Consider the following 13,600-nt stretch of genomic DNA (forward strand, 5'->3'; position numbering starts at 1 on the left):
ATTGTTTGTTAAACAACTTTTATCCTAAGTTGAATAAAATTCTGAGATTTGAATGTTCAATTGGCAGGGTAAAATTATGAGGATTCGTAATCTTAATTTCACTTTATTTGATTTACCTTTTTGTTTAGAGTGAAATTCATCGGTACGTTTTCACTGCAATCAGACTATAGTGTGAGTTACATTATTGTTTGTCTGAAGGTGTAACCAATCCAGTTTGGCTGACTGATAATTAGGAAGGCATGGTTTTATGGTATACTGGTATACTACAATGCACTTTTCAAACAATAGTTTGCAATATTTCTTCTAACGTTATATTGGTTAAAAACTTTAAAGCAAGTTTTGTCAATATCTCTGGGGTTAAAGTTAAAATGTACGCAGACTGTCATTCTCCTCTGATGTTTCCCATTGTTATTAACTGACAAAACAGCAGACTCTATGAAATGTTTAGAAACGAAAGAATCCCTAACTATCCAACCAGTAGTTTAGATGGATCAGAACCGTATTGTTTATTTTGGGGCTTTAGTATGTAGGAAATAGGATCTGCATGTGCCACTTACTGTCAAACACTTTGGCTCGCAGTATATTGCAGTATATTTCGTTTGGCAATACATGGTCCTACTGATGTCAACTAATTAAGATTAGGTGATGATTGAGCCTTCAGTGTCTCTCCCTTCCCAGCATGACCCAGTGTTGTATCTGTGTTTTATCATGAGCTTTACTTTCTTGGTGAGTGATCCTATAATCAGGTCAACGGGAAGAGGGTCCAATCATATAATGATCTGCAGTTAACTCGTTCAGTCCTCTAAGATCGGATCTCAAGGATTACAATCCCAGATCTATGATATTATGATCCTTGATCCTATGGTGTCTGCCCCAAAGTGAGTAATGCTCCCCACTTGAATAGTTCAGGGTGTCGTTGTACAAAACAACATAAGCGCTATGACTATTGTAAGTCTTTGTTAAGGTATGGGACTTGCGATCACCCTAACGCTAAGCTTGTTTTGTACAACGGCACCCTGGGATAGATTTTGATAACAATATTATCAGAGGGAGACACTGGTAGTGATGTCATTAGAGTTAAATAGTGTATACAGATATTATTCGAGACAAAAGGGACAAAAATTAGCAGGGACAGACTATGGTACCAAAATGAGTGAGAAGGCATGAAGTTGTATATTTTTAGCTCACCTTACTGTAAGACAAGTGAGCTCATCGGTAGCCTGTTTCCTTCGTCATTTGTGTACTGGTAAACATTTTCTCAAAACCCACTGGACCAATGGAACTGAAACTTCACAAAATTGTTTACACTAAAGATGACCCCTTTTATTTAAGTTGTTAGAATTAGATTTTCAGTACATGGTAGCCAATTTGAAAAAAATCACTGGCACTCGTACCAAGCCATGTTTTTTCATTTAATGTTTGTTTGATAGTTGTATAGTTAGTGTTGGGTATGAACACCTTTGCTTTCACTTTTGTCATGTAAAAAATTTTGATCTGTATTTGACCATACTATATATCTCACAAAGTTTATGTCCCCCCATACTAAACATCATCCCCTAAGAAAACAAAGGACCATCGTCAGGCTGACACATTGCATGTTTGTTGACACTAATTATGAAACCTGCTCTTGTTCAAGTTGTTCAGATCTGATTTTCAGTTTGGCCACCATGGCAGCCATATTGACAATTCTATATTTGGCAATTACTCTACATACGGATGCTCAACATATGTGTTTCACAATATAACATTTCACTTGGAATTGACCACTACACTTATACCATAGAGGAAAGTGGAACTTCTTACAGCCTTTTCTGACATATTTACGATTGAACAGTAATGAAATATTTATGTTTCGTAATGGTATGCAGAAAGTATGATCATATTAATTGACTACATATTCAGGTGAGCAGCAGTGCAATCATATATACTACAATAAACTTTTAAGGACATCCCAGATCTTTCATATTCCTATAATGATATGAAAATTTCAGGTTGTCCTTAACTTTTTTTGTGTAGTATAGTTCCAAATGGAGACTCTCGGGTGATGATTAATGCTACCCGGTGTAATGGATTGTCCCCCTTCCCAAAGAGATAAGTTTTGAGTCTCGTCTCCCCATCCCAGACTGAGTAAGTGGAACCACCTTGCCAGCCTGTGCCCCTTGCTTTGATCACCTTCTCATGTCTTCTCTGTGTCAACAACAACAGGTGCCCCACTCCTGGCTGTGACGGCTCAGGTCATGTGACCGGCAATTATGCGTCACACCGGAGTCTGTCGGGATGCCCGCGGGCAGCCAAGTTCAAAAAGACCCTCGGATGCAAGGAAGGCGAGAAGAAAGAAATGGATGAACCTCTTCGGTGAGTACTTTCAAGCCTATAACTAAAATTGCAGACATATCATTACAGTATATACTGTTACAACAAAACTCACCAGCAGCGATACAGAGAATCACAAAGCATACATGATCTGTGAATGGTATACACTAAGCCACAAAATCTTGTGACAATATTGCAGTAGGTATACAACTGTTTAATAAAGTGTTTGTGTATTACAGTAAAAGGCATGGTACACACAGTCATGTATGGTTTTGTGAATCGAAGTATCGTGATGCCTGGGTGAATCGCTCCACCCCTTCTCTGCATTCAAAACCAAATATTCCCATCATTCCCATGGGAGGCTGAAGCCTTGCTATCATATATCAATAAAATACTGGGGGTGGGGTGGTCTAGTGGTTAGAGCGTTCACTCGTCACGCCTAAGACCTGTGTTCGATTCCCCACATGGGTGCAATGTGTGAAGCTTTTGGTGTCCCCAGCCGTGGTATTGCTTGAATATTGCTAACAGCGGCATTAAACTGAACTCGCCCACTAAATAAAATGGAGGTCAGGTAGGTGAGAAGCCTCCCTGGTTATGTAGTGTGGTGCATCTACTTTCTCTTATAATAAATGCCACTTCACCACAGCTGTGTTTTGACTTTTTGAGTCCGGTTTGAATTTGTCAGTGCTAAATCTGGACCTCCAATCAAGTCACATGGTTCAAGTGGTGATACAACATCTTATTTTATTAGATTTAGCTCAGCTTCCTCCATGAATGTCGGGCGGTGGGGTAGCCTCATGTTTAAAGCGTTGGCTCATCACATCGAAGAGCCAGGTTCGATTTCCCACATGGGTATAATGTGTGAAGCCTATTTCTGGTTTCCCCCACCATGGTATTTCTGGAATATTGCTAAAAGCAGCATAAAACCATACTCACTCACTCACACTCTATGAATGCAGGTCTGTTGTTGATTTCCACATGAGCAGGAGACACAAATGAGTCCTGGGCCCACTCCAGACAAGCGATCTTATCACTAAGGTGGTCGTAACTCCCATAGCTGACTTACAATCATTGTAGTGCTAAGATTTCTCTGTATAACCATGGAGAGGTCATCTTGGTTATGTTTGTACATAATAGAGAGGAGATATGATACCATGGATAATGGAGGTTGGCCCAGAACCTCCAGTGTGTGAATACTGTGATGGATTAACACTAGGGAAGGAAGACCAACCTGCAGTTGAGACCATTCTGATTCCTCGTATCAACACCATGGATATTTTATCATATATCAATCTCGTATTTGGACTGGACTGACTTGATTGGTGTCCTGCTGTCTGAGTATTGCTGGAACATGTAACTCACTCGTCCATGTTTGTTGGAGCTATTGCTATTGTCCATTAATATGAAAACAATGGGAAATGATGCCTTCAAGATATGTGATGGTGAATGTGGCAGTGGTCTTTGAAATTGAAGTCAGAGGTTATTTTTCATGTCTTGAATTAGTTAAAACTTAAATGGTTAGGGATGTGAAGACGTCACTTAATTCAGTCACACCCTGTGTGTGTTTGTGGGTGGGGGGGGGATGTGTGAGTGGGTGTGTATTGGGGTGTAAGTTGAGCATTGAGTGAATACATTTATTGAGTGTCTCTGTGTGCATGTGTTTGAAGAGCCTGTCTATAAAACCTGCTGTTGCGTTTTAGATGCCCTGTGCCAGGGTGTGATGGGTCTGGTCATGTGACAGGCAAATATCTCTCTCATCGCAGGTACTGGTTGGTTGGTGTTGTGGTTGTCCCCACACAGCATGGTTTAGTTCCTGTCTGCAACCACCTGCGTTAACTGTCGTGTTTTGTGTTTCCGTGTACACACTGGGTCACAGTTGCCTCGCTCAGGTTCTCCTGTACCGTTACTGTTGTGTGGTACTGCTGTTTTCAGTTCTGTTTATGCACTATGACGAACCTGAGTCTCACAGCGCTGTTATACTAGGTTTACTGCACTTTGGTGTCTGAATATTGCCTCATTTCCTTTGGTTTCATACAGATAGATATTGTGTCAATAGAGTATTCAATTTCTTCTTAGTAATTCATTCCATTTCTGACCTCTAAATCTATCATCACCTCCTGTCTCCTTCCCTAACCCATCTCTGCCTGACTCCTCCCCCAACCTGTCACTGCCTCACTCCCCCACCCCACCTCCAGACTCTCACTGACTAACTCTTCCCCAGCCATCTCTGCCTCACTCCTCCCCCAACCCATCTCTGCCTTACTCCTCCCCCAACCCATCTCTGCCTCAATCCTTCCCCAGCCCATCTCTGCCTGACTCCTCCCCCAACCCATCTCTGTCTGACTCCTCCCCCAACCAATCTGTCTGACTCCTCCCCAACCCAGCTCTGCCTCTTACTCTTCCCCAGCCCATCTCTGCCTTTACTCCTCTCCCAGTCCATCTCTGCCTGACTCCTCCCCAACCCATCTCTGCCTTTACCTCTCTTCCAGTCCATCTCTGCCTTACTCCTCCCCAACCCATCTCTGCCTTTACTCCTCCCCCAACCCATCTCTGCCTTTACTCCTCCCCCAACCCATCTCTGCCTTTACCCTCCCCCAACCCATCTCTGCCTTATTCCTCCCCCAACCCATCTCTGCCTTTACTCCTCCCCCAACCCATCTCTGCCTTTACTCCTCCCCCAGCCCATCCTCTGCCTTACTCCTCTCCCAGTCCCATCTCTGCCTTACCTCCTCCCTCAACCCATCTCTGTCTTACCCCTCCCAACCCATCTCTGCCTTACTCCTCCCCCAGCCCATCTCTGCCTTTATGCCTCCCCAACCCATCTCTGCCTTTATTCCTCTCTTCCAGCCCATCTCTGCCTTTACTCCTCCCCCCACCCATCACTCATGCCTGACTCCTCCCCCAACCCATCTCTGCCTGACTTCCTCCCCAGCCCATCTCTGCTGCCTGACTCCTCCCCTAGCCCATCTCTGCCTGACTCCTCCCCCAGCCCATCTCTGCCTGACTCTCCCCAGCCCATCTCTGCCTTTACTCCTCCCCCAACCCATCACTGCCTTTTCCTCTCTCCCCAACCCATCTCTGCCTGACTCTCTCCCAACCCATCTCTGCCTGACTCCTCCCCCAACCCATCTCTGCCTGACTCCTCCCCCAACCCATCTCTGCCTTTTACTCCTCCCCAACCCATATCTGCCTTACTTCCCTCCCCCAACCCATCACTGCCTTTTATTCCCTCTCCCAACCCATCTCTGCCTTACTCCTCCCCAACCCATCTCTGCCTGACTCCTCCCCCCAACCCATCTCTGCCTGACTCCTCTCCCCAGCCCATCTGTGCCTTTACTCCTCCCCAACCCATCTCTGCCTGACTCCTCCCCAACCCATTTCTGCCTGACTCCTCCCCCAACCCATCTCTGCCTGACTCCTCCCCCAACCCATCTCTGCCTTTACTTCCTCCACCCCATCCATCACTGCCTGACCATCTCTGCCTCCCACCCCACCCCACCTCACCTCCAGACCACTTCCACTAACTCCTCCCAAGCCCATCTCTGCCTTTACCTCTCCCCCAACCCATCTCTGCCTGATTCCTCCCCCAGCCCATCTCTGCCTGACTCCTCCCCCAAACCCATATCTGCCTTTACTCCTCCCCCAACCCATCACTGCCTTATTCCTCTCCCAAACCCATCTCTGCCTTACTCCTCCCCCAACCCATCTCTGCCTGACTCCTCCCCAACCCATCTCTGCCTCGACTCCTCCCCCAACCCATCTCTGCCTGACTCCTCCCCCCAACCCATTTCTGCCTGACTCCTCCCCAAACCCATCTCTGCCTGACTCCTCCCCCAACCCATCTCTGCCTTTACTCCTCCCCCCAGTCCATCTCTGCTGCCTTTACCCTCTCCCCAGTCCATCTCTGCCTTACTCCTCCCCCAACCCATCTCTGCCTGACTCCTCCCCCAACCCATCTCTGCCTTTACTCCTCTCCCAGCCCATCTCTGCCTTGCCATCTCCTCCCCCAACCCATCTCTGCCTTTGACTCCTCCCCAACCAATCACTCCCTTTATTCCTCTCCCAGCCCATCTCTGCCTGACTCCTCCCCAACCCATCACTGCCTGACTCCTCCCCCAGCCCATCTCTGCCCTGACTCCTCCCCCAGCCCATCTCTGCCTCACTCCTCCCCCAACCCATCACTGCTCTTTTCCTCTCCCAACCCATCTCTGCCTGACTCCTCCTCCCCAACCCATCTCTGCCTGACTCTCCCCCAACCCATCTCTGCCTGATTCCCCCCCAACCCATATCTGCCTGACTCCTCCCCCAACCCATATCTGCCTTTTACTCCTCCCCCAACCCATCACTGCCTTATTCCTCTCCCCAACCCATCTCTGCCTTTACTCCTCCCCAACCCATCTCTGCCTGACTCCTCCCCCATCTCTCTGCCTGACTCCCCCAACCCATCTCTGCCTGACTCCTCCCCAACCCATTTCTGCCTGACTCCTCCCCCCAACCCTCTCTGCCTTGACTCCTCCCCCAACCCATCTCTGCCTTACTCCTCCCCCAGTCCATCTCTGCCTTTACTCCTCTCCCAGTCCATCTCTGCCTTACTCCTCCCCAAACCCATCTCTGCCTGACTCCTCCCCCAACCCATCACTGCCTGACTCCCCCATCTGCCTTACTCCTCTCCACCCCACCTCACCTCCAGACCATCACTGGCTAACTCTTCCCAAGCCCATCTCTGCCTTACTCCTCTCCCAACCTATCTCTGCCTGATTCCTCCCCAGCCCATCTCTGCCTGACTCCTCCCCCAACCCATCTCTGCCTTACTCCTCTCCCAACCTATCTCTGCCTGATTCCTCCCCAACCCATCTCTGCCTGACTCCTCCCCAACCCATCTCTGTCTGACTCCTCCCCCAATGAGGTGTGTGAGTACACCCCTCTGACCATCCATAACACCTGACCACACCTCTGTTCATCCATATCACCTGACCACACCTCTGTTCATAAACCAACTGACACCTCCCTGTTCATCCATAACACCTGACCACTCCCATCTGTTCATCCATAACAACTAACCACACCCCTCTGTTCATCCATAACACCTGACTTCACCATTTCGTTCATCCAGAACATCTGGCAGACCCATCGGTGTTCATAAACCAACTGACACCCCTCAGTCCATCCATAACACCTGACCACACCCCTCAGTTCATCCATAACACCTGACCACACCCCTATGTTCATCCATAACATCTGGCAGACCCATTTCTGTTCATAATCCAATCAACACCCCTCAGTTCATCAACACCGCCTGACCACACATCTCTGTTCAATAACCAACTGACAAACACCTCTTCATCCATAACATCTGACGGCACCTCGGTTCATGAACAACACCTTACCACACCTCTCTGTTCATAAACCAACTGACACACCTCTCTGTTCATCAACACCACCTGACCACACCCTTCTGTTCATCAACACCACCTGACCACACCTCTGTGTTCATCAACACCACCTGACCACACCTCTCTGTTCATCATCACCTGACCACACCTCTCTGTTCATCAACACCACCTGACCACACCTCTCTGTTCATCATCACCTGACCACACCTCTCTGTTCATCAACACCACCTGACCACACCCTTCTGTTCATCAACACCACCTGACCACTCTGTTCATCACCTCTCTGTTCATCAACACCTGACACCTGACCTGACCACACCTCTCTGTTCATCAACACCACCTGACCACACCTCTCTGTTCATCAACACCACCTGACCACACCTCTCTGTTCATCAACACCACCTGACCACACCTCTCTGTTCATCAACATCACCTGACCACACCCCCCTGTTCATCAACACCACTTGATACACCTCTCTGTTATTCAACACCACATGACTCCTTCCCCTACCCACCACAACCAGACTTAAGAGAAAGTGTGTTTTTGATGACTGATAATAATGTTGTGTGATTGATTTTTGTCTCATGTACTAAAACTATGTTGATGAAACCTGTCCCTGCTGTTGTTTTGATACATTCTGATAACAAGTAGTGGTGGAATTTCATAGCTCGTAGATTCAACTTTTATACATTCTTAGGAGTATGATATTTACCAAAAGGCAACAAGGAGGTGTGTTCAGTCTATTAATTATTTTGATAATATTTTAGTATTTGCTACTGTATTTAAGGGGTTGTGACTAGTTCTCTGTTTGCATGTTTCAGTGCTTCAGGATGCCCAATTGCTAACCGTCACAAGGTGCCACCACCAAGGCCAATGTTGCCAGGGATCGAGAACCAGGACCCAATGCTCATGATGGAAAAAACAAATAATTGCATTAAGATGGACATAAGGTATACCTAATTCCTAACTCTCCATGTCAATGTTTATTAGCTGTCCCTAGCTTTACCCATGCTTGTTCTGAGAGGCGACAAATGGGATTGGGTGGTCAGACTCACTGACTTAGTTGACACTTGTCATCATATCCCAATTGCGTAGATCGATGCTCATGTTGTTGATCACTGGATTGTCTGGTCCAGACTTGATTATTTACAGACCACCACAATATAGCTGGAATATTGCTGAGTGCGGCGTTAAACAACAAAGCAACCAACCACTAGCTTAAATATATTCTCAGATCACTGCTCACACAGACCAGATCACTGCTCACACAACACAGTACACACTACTGCTCACACAACACAGTACACATTACTGCTCACACAACACAGTACACATTACTGCTCACACAACACAGTACACATTACTGCTCACACAACACAGTACACACTACTGCTCACAGAACATGGCTCAATGCTCTAATGCCCTACTACCTGTTGCTGTGCTGTGTTGCTTTTATTACCTACTACCAGCAGACAAATACACTGTCTTCTGCTGTGTTGCAGCTGTCCCACCTTGGGCTGTGATGGCTCTGGTCACTCCAATGGCAGCTTCCTTTCCCACCGCAGCTTGTCCGGCTGTCCCCGCGCCACCCTCGCCATGAAGAAGGCTCGCCTCACCCCCCTGGAACTGACCATGTTACAACACAAGATTGCTCTCGGAGAAGGTAACATGACCAGCCACTTGATACACGTGCACAAAGGGTGCATTACAATTACAGTTTCAATTACAGTGGTGTTTCAGCAAGATATAGTGATCCTAAGGGTGTATGTTAATATGGAAAGAGTTGGTTACTATTTATGTTGTGTTACATGCTGTGAGTCTTAACATACCTCTGGGGGCATCGTGGGTTAGTATAGGTATAGGCCTGTCACTAAACCCTGATAATGTTCTTGAACAAAAAGAAAACAGGTTGTAATACAATGCATTACTTCTGTCAAGATAAAACTTCATTGTAGTGTATTAAGTTAAAATTCAGACCAATGTTCATTTTGTTTCAGTGGATTTGGACACTGATGAGGAACTCAGACAACTTGATGAGGAGATTGAGATGTTGAAGTCAACAACAATCTCCTCAGAGCTGCAGATGACGAAGTTGCGAGCAGAAGTGACCTGTTTGGAGACTCGGCTGCATCAGAAAGAGACAGAGAATGAGCTTCTGGATGACAAGAATCACAGCATGCAGGAGTACCTGGCCTCACTCCGCAGCAAGGTGGTCACGTGTCTGCAGCGAGTGCCGCTCCCTCCCCCCATGGAGCCGGTCTGTGATGACACGCTTGATCTCTACATTGGCAAAATTCAGGATCTAGTGGCAGAACGTAATGGGGAGTCTAATCTCCTGTTTAGTGCAATCAAAGCAGCCATGGCAGAGATAGAAGTGTGAATAGATGCCTTTTGCTTCTACTTGACGCAGCTAGCCTGCCAGCCAGCCAGCTGTATACTGCATTGCAGTCTGCATAGTGCCGACTTGACTTACTCAGCTGCTAGGTTCATCATTGACAGTGCTGGTCCACAGAGACACGAAAACAATGCAGCATCTTGTCATACTTGGACAGTGATGAGATAGATGTACTTGTGTGACATGGTTAGGATTGTTATGAGAGCAGCAGGCTCCGAGATTTCAACAAATTCATGATTGTGTTGCAAACATATTCTGTGGGCTGAAGAACAATCTGCAGGGTTGGGTGACGGTGAACAGACAGATAATCAGACATTCAGCTTTGTAGTGAATGTTCATTGGTGCTTGTAGCTCGCATCACCAGCACTGCACCATCTTTGTTACATATTCTGTGGTTGTAAAAACACGTCGTGACATAGGTCAGGGGAGACAACTCCTGGGCAGACAAGAAACATATCATTGTTAAGTTATTATTTATGACATTGTTTTAATTTATGACATTGTTTTAATTTATGTAATGTACAACATTCCTGTACATTTCAGTCATTCCATGTGTTCCTGTATTTATTCCTAACTTATTTCCTTGTTGAAAAATGGAGCCATGTATACTCTCTATACACTTGTTGATATTTGTACTCAACATTTCCCAAACTATTTATACATTTTTTTCATACTTTTCCCAAACAAAGCAATGTGACTACACAGGTATGGTGTGCTATGCCCTTAGTTAGATACAGCTAATTGACAATGACCTTTTGACAAAGTCAAGGTCATTAGAAGTATTATACAGCTTCTTGTCAGTACAACTTGGGCCCCTTGCTTTGATTGGAAAGAGTTGAGTCTATATGAGAACTTATTTAATTCCATTGTCACTGATGTTTGTTCCCAGTCTATGGACTTGTCATATGTTTTTATGTCTTTTTCCCTTACAGCCATTCTAGGTTTATTATTTACTTATGTGCAATATGGTATTTTCACAGCTTTTTTACTCCAGACCTTTTTGATCTGTGTAGAGCATTTTAACCTTTTATAAGAAGCTATGTTTATGTGGACTTGAGTGTGTTTGTTGTGGCGGCTCCCTTGGTTCATGGCGGCCGGAACATCGCACGCTCCCTCACAGCCTGCTTGCTGTCCGCCCCACAATATCACACACGTGGAGAATTGCTAATAAAACATATACTGCCAGCTTAAGGTGTCTGTTTTGTGTAATTTTGTCAGCGTCTGGGTTACCTGGCAACATACATCACCCAGTGTTCACGCATGTTGTTTCTAAGTAACAGGACATTGGGTCGTGTAAGTTTTAGATGTCTGTCTGACCCACTGAAAATTCACAGGACCCATAGAATATAATTTCAACACACATTTCAGATTAAATATTTCTTATAATTGGCATTGGAATTATTTATTTTTTAACAAATGTAAAATTTATAAACATGTCACATAAAACAACTTCAAAGTCATTATGAAATATACTGTCAGGACACTGGGGCCAAGGGGTTGTAGACTTCCATCCGACCGTCGACAAATCTGCCGGATTTGTCTGAGGGTCCGACGCTATTCATGAACCCTGACATCACCAGGAACTATAAGACTCCAACCAAAGCTGCAGATACATTCCAGGCCAAGGCGTTTATACAGTCCACACCTTCACCACAAGACAAGCCTGAGTCTAGAAAGATGTAGTCTTTGAACGGCATTTAGAAGTGATACACATAAATTCAATAATTTTTTATGTCAACTTCTTCGTTTTGATGGAGTATTTTCTTACTCCATCATGTGAATGAAAGACCAGGAAACAGTCACCATTGTTACCTCATCAAGCATGCCTGGATTAACAATTCCTGACTTCCACTAGTCCATCCACCTCACCAATCTAGTGCTAATTAACTACCGGCTTGCACTGTTATCTTGTCACTTTGGTTTCACATGTACATATATAGCCGTCACACACACACACACACATGTATATATATATCCATCAAAATACATTATTTGGCATCCATAAATTCTTGCCTTTAGCAAGATGTACCGGGAGTTTTGTGTGGGCTCAGTTCATCTGTGTGATGAGCAAGTACACTCGCCACTGGCCCAAAGACCAGAAACTATTAAGCAAATTTATTCATGCATCTTCATAGTACATAAGACATAAAGTGTACATCATGTCGATGTCAACATCCTCCTGTGTTCAGATCCTAACCATGTTACTTGTCCCCAGTGATGAGGCAGGATTCTGTTTTCTTAAGTGATGTTCATGTTGATTAAAGGACAATATTGAAAAGAAAGTAAAATGAAACCTTAACTTGGATAATATAAAATAACTGAGCACCAAATATTCTTCACTGCATAGATATGCAAAAGGAATCCCAAGCTTATAATGGGATTTCTTGTATGCCAGTGAATCCATGGCAACTGAGCAAGAAAGCTTCAGGAACATGATTCATGTTTTCAACTCAAGATATATGGCAGTATATATGGCCATTGCCTATACAGATATATGGCCATTGCCTATACAGATATCTGGCAGTATATATGGCCATTGCCTATACAGATATGTGGCAGTATATATGGCCATTGCCTATACAGATATATGGCAGTATATATGGCCATTGCCTATACAGATATATGGCAGTATATATGGCCATTGCCTATACAGATATATGGCAGTATATATGGCCATTGCCTATACAGATATATGGCAGTATATATGGCCATTGCCTATACAGATATATGGCAGTATATATGGTCATTGCCTATACAGATATATGGCCATTGCCTATACAGATATGTGGCAGTATATATGGTCATTGCCTATACAGATATATGGCCATTGCCTATACAGATATATGGCAGTATATATGGCCATTGCCTATACAGATATATGGCAGTATATATGGCCATTGCCTATACAGATATATGGCAGTATATATGGTCATTGCCTATACAGATATATGGCAGTATATATGGCCATTGCCTATACAGATATATGGCAGTATATATGGCCATTGCCTATACAGATATATGGCAGTATATATGGCCATTGCCTATACAGATATATGGCAGTATATATGGCCATTGCCTATACAGATATATGGCAGTATATATGGTCATTGCCTATACAGATATATGGCCATTGCCTATACAGATATATGGCAGTATATATGGCCATTGCCTATACAGATATATGGCAGTATATATGGCCATTGCCTATACAGATATATGGCAGTATATATGGCCATTGCCTATACAGATATATGGCAGTATATATGGCCATTGCCTATACAGATATATGGCAGTATATATGGCCATTGCCTATACAGATATATGGCAGTATATATGGCCATTGCCTATACAGATATATGGCAGTATATATGGTCATTGCCTATACAGATATATGGCAGTATATATGGCCATTGCCTATACAGATATATGGCAGTATATATGGTCATTGCCTATACAGATATATGGCCATTGCCTATACAGATATATGGCAGTATATAT

The 13,600-nt window shown here is 44.7% G+C and overlaps 1 protein-coding gene and 1 long non-coding RNA gene across 5 annotated transcripts in view; one reads left to right on the forward strand and one right to left on the reverse strand.

Moving 5' to 3' along the window:
• Positions 1-11,287, forward strand: part of LOC124274493 (myelin transcription factor 1-like protein) — a 42,972-nt gene extending 31,685 nt beyond the window's left edge. For 2 of the 3 annotated variants that reach the window (XM_046709858.1, XM_046709859.1), the window contains exons 16-20: positions 2,206-2,355; positions 4,014-4,076; positions 8,529-8,657; positions 9,210-9,370; positions 9,705-11,287. In XM_046709858.1, the coding sequence (XP_046565814.1) occupies positions 2,206-2,355; positions 4,014-4,076; positions 8,529-8,657; positions 9,210-9,370; positions 9,705-10,087 (886 nt within the window). In that variant the 3' untranslated portion in view covers positions 10,088-11,287. The remainder of the gene's footprint in view (positions 1-2,205; positions 2,356-4,013; positions 4,077-8,528; positions 8,658-9,209; positions 9,371-9,704) is intronic. The other variant, XM_046709861.1, reaches the window with a different exon arrangement.
• On the reverse strand, positions 7,267-8,133 carry LOC124274495. 2 transcript variants are annotated; one of them, XR_006897957.1, is made up of 4 exons: positions 8,016-8,133; positions 7,914-7,965; positions 7,696-7,795; positions 7,267-7,338 (listed from the first exon to the last, which is right to left on the reverse strand). It is a non-coding gene; the product is annotated as an uncharacterized LOC124274495 (long non-coding RNA). The 2 variants fall into 2 exon arrangements; XR_006897958.1 differs by lacking the exon at positions 7,267-7,338 and adding an exon at positions 7,362-7,489.
• Positions 11,288-13,600: the final 2,313 nt, after the last annotated feature.

Source organism: Haliotis rubra, unplaced genomic scaffold (genome assembly GCF_003918875.1).
Source record: "Haliotis rubra isolate DU_JTF1 unplaced genomic scaffold, ASM391887v1 Scf191, whole genome shotgun sequence".
Taxonomy (NCBI): domain Eukaryota; kingdom Metazoa; phylum Mollusca; class Gastropoda; order Lepetellida; family Haliotidae; genus Haliotis; species Haliotis rubra.